The sequence below is a fragment of the Mercurialis annua genome, linkage group LG3, assembly GCF_937616625.2.
Source record: "Mercurialis annua linkage group LG3, ddMerAnnu1.2, whole genome shotgun sequence".
Lineage (NCBI taxonomy): Eukaryota > Viridiplantae > Streptophyta > Magnoliopsida > Malpighiales > Euphorbiaceae > Mercurialis > Mercurialis annua.
The window spans coordinates 7,245,295-7,256,337 of record NC_065572.1 but is presented as its reverse complement, the minus strand read 5'-3'; the positions used below and the strand labels follow the sequence as shown (position 1 = coordinate 7,256,337).

Sequence of the window (11,043 nt, the reverse complement as noted above, 5' to 3'; positions counted from 1 at the left end):
TTCAACGTCGGGATAAAATTCAAAAAGGAATAAAAAGTCAATTTTTTTAAAAACAATACCCTTCTTTGAATATCCTATTATCCTGCATTACTTTGTGAGAACAATTAGTTTTTTTATAAATAGAGTTGTAAAATTCCATTTGTTAGGTGTATAATATACCATTAGTTCCGTAAATGTATCAAAACTATGGCTACTAATTATCTATGTCACCTGAGTTTCTCAGTAAACCTTCTAAATATTACCTAATGGACCAGTAAATTTTCTTTTGTCCAAAAATAAATAAAATACCCTTAAACGTTTAGTAATAATAAAAAAAATTCTAAACCAACAAATTCAAAATGTTTTGACAATTAAATTAATATTTTTTTTAATATTAAGCAGTTACAAGTGTAAGAATTTAGAAATAATCGTTTCTAATAACTTGACATAACACAAGAATTAAAGCCTTATTCGCAGATCGCCCTACAAAATCAAAATCAAAATTATATAATTGTTCTACTATCATAAGAATCCATTTCTTTGCTGTCTAACGAAAGATTCACCAAAATTTCATAAAAAGCAGCAAACAAACCTTTTTATATAAAAATACATAAAATTTTAAAAATAGAAAGATAATCACCATAATAAAAAATATCAAAAACAAAGAAAAAAAACTTCTAAACAATTTCATTTTCAGTAAGGTCTGAATTTATCTCTAATTTTTGATTCGATATATATTAATATTATGCGTCTCATTGATAAATTTGCAACAAAACAAAAAAAAATAAAAAAGGAGTCGATTATTTATTTTATTCTATGTAAATAAAAAAATTACCACCAACTGCAAAAATACACCATTAATGGCAGTCGAAGTGAAAAATAAAAAAAAAAACTCTTGATATTTAGAGTTTTCTATTGAAGAGGAAAAACAAAATCAAACCTAAAACCATCTAATCAAATTTAAAATCAAAATTCACCCACCAAAACAGGAACCACCTTACGACCTCCAGCCAAAAAAAAATTCCGACCAAAAATTAATTAAAAATATTAATTTGTTTTTCTAAGAACAGATAAACGTGTGAGAATGATAGTGCAGATCGTATCAAAATTCCCCCACACTTTCCATTAAAAAATGATAATATTTTTTTAAAAATCCTAAATAGTTATTCAATTTCTTAAATTGACATCTAATAAATATCAAGTATCTTTTTTATAATTTTAAAAATTTAAATGCCATTTCAATTTTATATAAAAGATTAGAGACCTATTATACCCTTTTTCCATTTTAATCCATTCTTCTTCCCGCCGCCAATACCAACCGCCGTCTCAACCTTTCTTTTCTATCTCGTCACCGCTATTGCTGCTCCATCGTTGCTGCTTCACGGATCATTACCACCGCAGAAGCAGCGCCGTCAATAATTTCCAGCAACCAGCAACCAGCAACCAGCAGCGCCGTTAGTTGATTGCAGCAACCAGAAGCGCCGTTACTCGAACCAGCGCTCTAATAACCTCAAAATCCATCAGCTTATTAGGTATTACAAATATGAATTCCAAATATAACAAATTTAAAGTTACGGTTAGGATAGATTAAAATTTCACTTGTTGCGACTGTAAATCAGTCATTAGGGTTAATTAAGCGTCACACTCTCTTTTTTACAGAGGGGCGAAACCGGTCCGGTTTGGCCAAAGTTGAAGTCGTAGTAGAAAAATGGCGCAGTTTTGGAAACCAGGCACAGAGAAGCCTCGTCTTCTTGAAGACGAAGAAGGCGGCGTCGTTTTATTATCCTCTTCGTTATCCTCCTCTTCGTCCGGGTAAAACATTAAACCTTAGTTAAGCCGAGTCTTGAACGGCAGGACCAGTACTACTAAGAGTCTTTTAAATGTGTGTAATCAAAGTGTTTGCAGGTATGGATATGTGAGTATTGAGAAGCAGAGGCAGAGATTGCCTGTGTACAAGTACAGAACAGCTATTTTGTATCTGGTTGAGACTCATGCTACTACTATTATTGTTGGCGAGACTGGTAGCGGAAAAACTACGCAGATTCCTCAGGTCATTTTTGTTTACTGATTGGTCAAAAGATTAACTTAAACTGATTGTGAAATTTAGTATTGTTTACTTCATGTTTATAAGAAGACAATATGTTTCTAAATAAGAAAATATAGCAGGAATCTGCATGATTTAATTGATTTAAGTTGCATTAGGTTAGGGTTTTGTTATTGAAAGATTACATTAATCTATGTATGATTTATTTTATTCCGACATGCTTTTTTTTCGAAGTAGGAAGCATTATGACCTAGCAGCCATGGACTTTTTGATACAAAAATTGAATTGAATCCTTGCATTTATTTTTGCTTCTTTATTTTATAGTTTGGAAGCACTCTTAGTCTTAGCTAGTGAATTAGCATTTGCAGTAGGCAAACTGATTTTTGTTTCATTTTGTGATTAATTTGATTCACAGTATCTTAAAGAAGCAGGCTGGGCTGATGGTGGACGCCTCATAGCTTGCACTCAACCAAGACGTTTGGCTGTTCAGGTTTGGTTTTTAAGCTTGAAAGTATGTACACTCAGCATATGCCGTGTTCTATAAATAAAACTCGCATTCTATGGTTTTATGTTATTTGAATTTCTTTTTAGTGGTTTACTTGGTAGCTTTGTCATAATATGTTTCTTACAACCACTATGCGGTACTGATTCCCAGGCTGTTTCTTCAAGAGTCGCTGAAGAAGTGGGGGTTAAGCTTGGAGAGGAAGTTGGCTACACAATTCGTTTTGAGAATCTTACAAATTCAGTGAGATGCAATTGCAAACCTATTATCCTGCATATTATTATCTGTTTTATTTTATATCTTGACATAGATGCCTTAATGTATAAGCATTCTTTTGCAGTTTTTTGTTGATATCTTTTTATCTATGCACTCTGTCTTTATTGTATTGCATTATGAATGTTCAAACCATGTTGTTTTGGCATTGCAGGATATAACCAAGATAAAATTTCTCACAGATGGTGTATTACTTCGAGAAATGATGGACGATCCTCTTTTGACCAAATATAGGTACTAGTTATGACCTAAAGAAAGTCTCACTGTCATAATGCCTTTTCTTTTGGCATTGTCTTTCTCCATGTACTTCTAGGCCTTGCTTGGTTGGAGGTACACTTGGTAGAACTTCCTGGAAAATAGAATATATATTTTACTAGTTCCTTTTTGTTATTTTACTTCCCTGGAAGTTGAAGGTCCAACTTCCCTTTGACCAGGGAAGTGACTTCCCTCATAAAACTTAGGTAAATTCTAATTCCCTAGTTAATGGATTTAAAAACTTATGATTTGCATAGACAAGCATATCCATTTCTGCATGACTTTAGTTATTCTCTGCTGTCCGTAACCGTTTTTTCTGCAGGACTTTAGTTATTCTCTGCTGTCCGTAACCGTTTTTTCTTTAAATATTTTTCCTCAATTGATATGTCTGTGATACTCTCAAATTCAAAATCTCAGTGTCATAATGGTAGATGAGGCTCATGAAAGGTCTATTTCAACTGACATTTTGTTGGGTCTACTGAAAAAGGTAAATGCTGTGATGTCCATGACTTAGTTGTTTAATGACCTGAAATTTGTGTACATTTGCTGTGTCCATTCATCTCTCTCATCTTAATATTCTGCGACTTATAATATTTCAGATTCAGCGTCGTCGACCTGAGTTAAGATTGATCATCTCTTCTGCTACTATTGAGGCAAAATCTATCTCTGATTTCTTCAAAGCCAGGTAATGTTTTTTTTTTCTCTATCAAATGGGAAAAGAGTTAGAAGGAGATTAAGGGAGGGAGAGTTTGTGAACTGGGGGAGGTTTAGCATTGATTCTGATGATATGATATGCCGTAACTTGTAAACCAGGAAAAGACGAGCAGATGAGCTTGGTCCAAGCAAGGAACCTGCAATTCTATCAGTTGAGGTACGGTTTTCTGGGATTGTGTTGCAGATTAAATTTTAATTCTTATCAGAGGCCATTTTTTAGTTTTTATGATGGAAGTTGTTAATAGGTGATATTTGCTAGAAACTTATTTTGTGTGATAAAGCTATTAACTTGTTTCATGTAATGTTCAGGGTAGAGGTTTTAATGTACAAATTCTTTACATTGAGGAACCAATTGCAGACTATGTCCGGGCTACTGTTTCTACAATATTGTCAATTCATGATCAGGTAATTTGAGGCTTATGAATGTGAAGTTTTGTATCTTGGAATTTATCCTATAGTATTTATTTTTATGTTTGAACTTCATACAATATTTATGTTTCTTTTTTATCATCCATACAATATTTATGTTTCTTTTTTATCATCTATACAATACTTATGTTAGATAATGACATATGGACACTAGCATGACATGTTTACACCACAATGAGAAATTTCTTTAGCTCTGGAAAAAAAGTCAATTTTTGAGTTCTGGACAAGTATCTGAACCCAAGTTATTGAAAGCTTACAAAATGTTTCCCAAATCATTTTTCATGTACTGTACCAATCATGAAATTTTAAACTCTTAGTATCAGTGTGGTGATATGTGTTTTTGGCTATGGCATTATGATAAGAAAGCTATGCTAACATGTACTTTTTATCGCTTAGGAACCACCCGGTGATATTCTGGTATTCCTCACTGGCCAAGATGATATAGATGCTGCTGTTCAGTTGCTTACTGAAGAAGCTCAAGCAAATGGAAAGAAATCTTCAGGTATAAAACACATGGCATAAAATTTTGGCTTGCAGCTGTTATATTTACGATCATTCAGATTAGTTGCAAGTCGCATGGCTGTGTTTTAAATTCTATCCATCTAAATGTATGGATGTGTATTAATAGAACTTAGAATGCATGCATGTATATTTGTGCACAGATTTAGGCAATAGCATGTACATGAAGATGGGTTTGTATATTCTTAAGCTTAGAAACACATTAATCAACATGAGGTATGCCTCTGAATTTTCCTATTTAATAGGAGTTCTGGCCAGACGGCTGCAGTTCTACTCTATGTTACTGAAAGACCAGCTATTTAGTCTTGCTCTTTTCTAGCACTGATTGGTTCAACTAATTTCAGGAACCTGTATTATCTTCCAGTGTAAGCATTTGATGTTGTCACCTATGTCGTAGATGTTATTACATGAATATGAATATGTTTTTTGTTTTCAGGATTGATTGTCCTTCCTTTGTTTTCGGGGCTGCCACGTTCAGAACAGGCCAGTGACAGGCCTTTCATTGTTTGTGTTTTGAACCAATTTTTAGAGTTTGATATGAGTATGTATAAAGCGAAACCTTCTGCTCTCTTTATAGGATCTGGTGTTTTCACCCACTCCTCGAGGGAGGAGGAAAGTAGTCATATCAACCAACATTGCTGAGACGTCATTGACTTTGGAGGTAGCGTCTTTATATTCATAAATTTTTATCATCAAGATCTGATCAATATGAAGCATTTTTCTAGGCACTAAAATTGATCCTTGTTTTTGAGATGCTCCAGGGCATTGTCTACGTTGTTGATAGCGGCTTCTCAAAACAGCGGTTCTACAATCCGGTACTTCTAATACTGTTATTTTGTGTTTCAATTAGTTATAGCTGTTATGTTGGCTGGTTTTGGGTTTGGGGTTTTTTCTTTATGCAGAATTCTCATGTTTGAGACAGTAAGAAAATGTTAGTAGATTGTATATTAATTATATCCAGAGTTAGCACTCCTAACTGATGTTACATTTATCCATCAATGTTCTCTTGGTATTCAGAATTTAATAATTGCTCAAGTTATTAATTGACATGTGATTTTTCTTGTCTTTATTTGCATGTTTTCATTTTTTGGAGTATAATATGAGAATACTTTCTTTCTGTATACTGCATAGTTTAAAATGTTTTAAGGTGATAACTTCCACTTTTAGTTTTAGTATGTGTATCTTCGTGTAATTTACGTTGTTGTTTGCATTTTCTGTGCTGCAGATCTCAGATGTTGAAAATCTTGTTGTGGCACCAATATCGAAGGCATCTGCTAGACAAAGGGCTGGTAGAGCTGGAAGACTACGACCTGGGAAGTGTTATAGGTATCTATTCATGGCTAGCTAATTTATATTTCTGTTTCTATGTGGATGAATTTATGGGTCATTTGTCACCTTTGTTTCTAAAAAAAATCGGATGAATCGTGCAATTCAACAATTCGTTATGATTCAATACTGATTCCATATATTCAGTACCGATTTTGATTATTTTATGATTCTTCATAGAAACTAATCCTTTTGGTGATGAATCATATGATTTTGATCACGGTGAGGTCGACAACTGTACTACACTACTACTAGCATTGTCCTATGTTATGCCAATGCATCTGGCTAGCATTCTTCTCTCAGGGAAGAGTTTGTGTGTAAAGAAACATTTAGGTCTGTCCTTGTTGCTGATAGTTGATACTTGGTAGAATATTGACCTCCAACGCCTAAGCAACTGGCTTAAAAGAGTTTTGAGGCTCTAGTCCTTCCAGGAAGATACTACTATCCTCTTTAATGCGCCGTTTCACATATAGGCTCACTGGAAAAAATAGGAATTAAGCTACCTACTAGAGGCAGACAGTTAAAAAAAAAGAAAAATTTACTGCTGGAGTTTGACTGCATATCAAAACAGCATCTAAATGCCAAATTAGAGCATTCAATCCAAAATCCCAAATTATTGTTAGAGATTAGAGAGACCTATGAGGCTATAACCCATAAAAGCATTCAAAGACTTCAAAATTGTAGTAGTGGATCTGCCTACTATTTAGCCGCAGTACTAAACTGAAGTAACCATTAAGCTTGTTTGCAATGACTTCTCATAGTGCCAAGCTTAATTCTGATATGTTGAATTCTATCTACATTTCTTCTATGCATGCTTATTTTGCCTCAGTAATTGGGCTGCTCTTTGGAGGTGATAAAATTCCATTTTAAAGGATTAAAGTCTTGATGATACACGCATGCTCTTTCTTGCAACTACATACTTTCTGGAACATTTTTTTAAACCATCTAAAATTCTATTGATGTCTACCGCGTCTTATATTTTTAGTAAATGAATTATATGATCATATCTCTTGTTGGAAAATCATCCTAACCTTTTATGCTCTGTTATACATTTTTGTCAATGATTTTAGGTTATTGTAAGCATGATAAAATTAACCCTGTATCCTGGTGCTTCAGCAGTCACTTCTTTCTTATTTTTGTATTTGAGGTGCTTTACTTTCATTTTCCCACGTAATAATCGTTTATTGCATACAACCAGGTTATATACAGAAGAGTACTTTGTTAATGAAATGCCTACTCAGGGGATCCCTGAGATGCAGCGGTCAAATCTTGTTTCCTCTGTGATTCAGGTAGCATCCTTATATGGGGTTCAAATAATGTTTGTTTTTTTGCATCATTTTAGTATATTCTGTTAATGTCCACGACATTTATTTCTGAAGTTTATATGGCTCCTTGGTCCAAGATCTTTGTTTTTTAAGGGTTATAATGAATTCTTGCATTGAGAGAGTAAATTGTCTCATGCGGTTTTTAGATACTAATTGCAGCATTATGATACCGCAGCTTAAAGCCTTGGGCATAGACAATATACTAGGGTTTGATTGGCCGGCATCTCCGTCTCCAGAAACAATGATTCGAGCGCTTGAAGTCCTTTACTCACTGGGTGTCCTTGATGATGATGCTAAACTCACTTCACCAGTTGGATTTCAAGTAGCAGAGATCCCACTAGTATGCCACAAACACTTCTCTGTTAATATATTGCAAACTTAGGATTCTTATTGCATCCTTTATCACTGTTCTAATCTCATGCGTGGACAGTTTATCAATTGTGGATTGAGTGAGATAAATGTGGTTCGACATCATCTCTTATTCATATTGGGGTCATTGATGATATAGGTTGGACTTTTAAGTAGGAGAGTTTACACTACTATGCCACAAACACTTACGGGTTAAATATTGCAAACTTTAAGCTTCTCATTGCATTCTTTATCACTGTTCTGATCTCGATGCATGGATAGTTGTTAGTTGTGGTTTGAGTGAGAAGAAGGTGGTTCTATAACATCTTTTAATTTTTTTTCTTTCTTGGAAGTAAATCGAGAGAAGTGAGTAAGTGCAAGAAAGCCTTGTGTTCTAGTATATATCTAGTGAAGGTCTTTTTTTGCATGTGAGAAAACAAGCACGTGGGATGTTATTCCACACTGCTCCAGTGCTTTGTCTTTCCCCTGAGAATAAAGATCTTGTTACTTAATATAAAGTGGGCGTGTTGATCCTCTTTCCTTTAGAAGCCTGGGGCAGCTATATCTCGAGAATATGCATTGAATAAATGTATAAAATTGAACTTACTTCTGTCCGTTCCTTGAGAGAATTTGATCTCTAATGTATGATTCAGAACTGCGCATTTCAGGCTAGTGATGTGCAAGTTGTCTGTGCTTTATGCCCTGTGTAGTTGAGTGACCTTTCTTTCCCTTTGGAGAAGAAAAAGAAATAAAAAGAAAGACAGCAGAATTGTCTTTACACTCATTTTTTTTGCAGTCATCTCATTTGTCGTTTGTTTGTTTCCTTCTCATCTAACATATAACTTTTTCCTTTTAATTTGTGCTTTGCTATAAGCTGCTTTTTATGCATGCCGTAGCTTTCCCTCTTCCTCAATGTCTCTCCATCAATAATGTTATACTGATTCCATGTGGTTCAATGACTGAATATGATATGTTTTGATTTTATTCAAAGTTATATAAATGCTGGATTTCTACATATCATCAAGTATGGAGCAAAGTTATTGAGTATGAATGTTTTTTCAGGATCCACTGATATCAAAAATGATATTATCTTCCCACCAACTTGGATGTTCTGAGGAGATCATTACCATTGCTGCTGTTCTCTCCCTTCAGGTAGTACTTTCAGCTCATACCTTTGAGTTTTTCTTTGCCTTGAATCTTATGATTTACAGATGGAACATTAAGAAAATATATTGCGTTATCCCTAAAGTGGGTGAGAAAATTTAGAGGATTATTGAAGTGAAGGGTTTCCTTCACGCAATCTGTAAACTAACAACACATAAGAACTTATCTTCGATTTACTTTACATCTATCATGTCTATTTGCAGTCTATCTGGGTTTCTACTAGATTACAGAAGGAACTAGATGAAGCCAAGTTGAGATTTGCAGCTGCTGAGGTATTTGGTCTTAATTTACCTTGCAAATTTAGAGGAGACATAGTATGTCACTAGCGAATGTGTTTTATCTTTGATCCTGTCCACTATCATGTCTTGAACAAAACATCCCAAGTCCTAATGATCCTGTTTTAAGACTGGACGCTACAGTTTCTGCATCTGTTTTCATCAAGTTTATTATGCTGTCAAAGCTGTTGCGTATTTAGCTAATAATTGGAATTGTATCTTCTATACACGAGACTCTTTTTCTTTTTCAGAGTGCAGACCAATTGAAAATTGAAAATATCTGCATCTTTGGTTTCTAGCATCTCATATATTGTGCTCTGCATATGCAGCGTCATTATCATCTTCAATTGACCATTGAATGGACTGATTATAAAAGCTAAATTTGTTTTCCTTTTGGTTAGATATTAACTCTCCAGTTGAGTATGTTTTATGTGTTAAATTTCTTCGTGCTTGCAGGGTGACCATGTAACGTTCCTAAATGTTTACCAAGGGTTTCTTCAATCTGGAAAATCGTCACAGTGGTGTCATAAGAATTTCGTAAATTACCAAGCCATGGTGCGTATATGCTTTTAATGGTCATAAACTTTAAATGAATTTAAACTTTCACTGTACCTTCTGTAGGATTTTGTGATTATCTGAGGTCATTTGGCTGGGAATTTTCATTTCTGATATATTTATATTAATTTATTTATATTGTAGAGAAAAGTTCTTGAAGTAAGAGAACAGCTCAGAAGAGTAGCTTTAAGGATAGGGATAGTCTTAAAGTCATGTGAAAGAGATACGCTGGTGAGTGGCTGAAATACTACCGCTTTAATTTCTTTTTTTGCCCTCTACAGCTCCTGTTAACTTCTATTTTACCCTCTAAATCGCTGTTCAGGTTGTAAGAAAGGCCATAACTGCTGGGTTTTTCGCAAATGCATGTCGTTTAGAGGTAACCTTAGTGCTGAGTAAATTCTTCTAGAATACAAGACTTTATGATCTTCACTCGAAATAAAATTATGATATTAACATGCTCAATTTGTTATTAATACGTGTTATGCTTATCTTGTTGAAGCCATATAGTCATAATGGGATGTATAAGACCATTAGAGGTTCTCAAGAAGTCTATATTCATCCATCATCTGTGCTATTCAGGTTAGTATGCAAGTTTGAACACCTTTTTAACTTCCGCATTTGGTATCTTGGGTTTGTTCCACTTGATGATGACCATGAAAATATAAAGAAATTGGTTAATTCAGTAAAAAGATTAATACATAAAGAATAATTATTAAAAATAAATAAAGATATATCTAGTTAATTCGATTAATCAAAATTTTAAAATATATGACCAAACTGTTTTTTTTATTAATCAAACCGACCATACTAAGTACTAACTGAATTGACCAAAACAGATCGTTAAGTCGGTTAACTTTAGTTCACCCCTAATTGAATGTGTTCTTGGGGCCTTTCAATTCTCTTCTCTTTGGTGTATATTATACATGCTTGCTTTTAATTTTTAAATTTTTTGGTTGTTCCAGAGTAAATCCAAAGCTGGTTATATACCATTCTCTTGTCTCGACTGATCGACAATATATGCGAAATGTCATAACTATTGATCCTTCATGGCTAACGGAGGCTGCACCACATTTTTTCCAGAAACAAAGAAGAGATCCCATTAGTCACTGAAAGCTTTTTTTGAATATGTATATATATTTTTATTTAGATGAATACTAATTGCTATGCTTCTGTTTTGTAAAATATACATATCTTACTATTAGGCTTTCTCTAGAATGCCAAAATGAACCATGTTTTCATTGGTGTTGAGTATTGTCGTTTTAGGGTATGCATTCTATTTAAAGTAGTGGATAAGATTTAATGTCTTAAATTGTCATCTAAAGTATCACTTTAAAA

The 11,043-nt window shown here is 33.9% G+C and overlaps 1 protein-coding gene across 3 annotated transcripts; it reads left to right on the top strand.

The window, feature by feature from the left end:
* Positions 1 to 1,269: 1,269 nt before the first annotated feature.
* Positions 1,270 to 10,946, top strand: LOC126674363 (probable pre-mRNA-splicing factor ATP-dependent RNA helicase DEAH9). 3 transcript variants are annotated; one of them, XM_050368806.1, is made up of 24 exons: positions 1,270 to 1,511; positions 1,639 to 1,791; positions 1,876 to 2,029; positions 2,439 to 2,513; positions 2,679 to 2,768; positions 2,953 to 3,032; positions 3,471 to 3,540; positions 3,653 to 3,738; positions 3,867 to 3,924; positions 4,077 to 4,172; positions 4,593 to 4,698; positions 5,152 to 5,198; positions 5,293 to 5,376; positions 5,477 to 5,530; positions 5,941 to 6,041; positions 7,240 to 7,330; positions 7,542 to 7,706; positions 8,777 to 8,866; positions 9,082 to 9,150; positions 9,610 to 9,708; positions 9,853 to 9,939; positions 10,031 to 10,084; positions 10,208 to 10,287; positions 10,671 to 10,946. In XM_050368806.1, exons 2-24 carry the CDS (start codon positions 1,688 to 1,690, stop codon positions 10,816 to 10,818), a joined length of 2,088 nt encoding a protein of 695 aa, XP_050224763.1. In that variant the 5' UTR covers positions 1,270 to 1,511; positions 1,639 to 1,687; the 3' UTR covers positions 10,819 to 10,946. The 3 variants fall into 3 exon arrangements, with proteins under 3 accessions (XP_050224763.1, XP_050224764.1, XP_050224765.1); XM_050368807.2 differs by having other exon boundaries at positions 1,271 to 1,511; positions 1,885 to 2,029; XM_050368808.2 differs by lacking the exons at positions 1,270 to 1,511; positions 1,639 to 1,791; positions 1,876 to 2,029; positions 2,439 to 2,513 and having other exon boundaries at positions 2,688 to 2,768; positions 2,948 to 3,032.
* The last annotated feature ends 97 nt before the right edge of the window (positions 10,947 to 11,043 follow it).

Coding starts and splice junctions, on each gene's coding strand:
- LOC126674363 (XM_050368806.1), top strand. CDS start 1,688: ATGGCGCAGTTTTGGAAACCAGGCACAGAGAAGCCTCGTCTTCTTGAA. Junction 7,331..7,541: donor TTGTTTCCTCTGTGATTCAG/GTAGCATCCTTA, acceptor ATGATACCGCAG/CTTAAAGCCTTGGGCATAGA. Junction 8,867..9,081: donor CTGCTGTTCTCTCCCTTCAG/GTAGTACTTTCA, acceptor GTCTATTTGCAG/TCTATCTGGGTTTCTACTAG.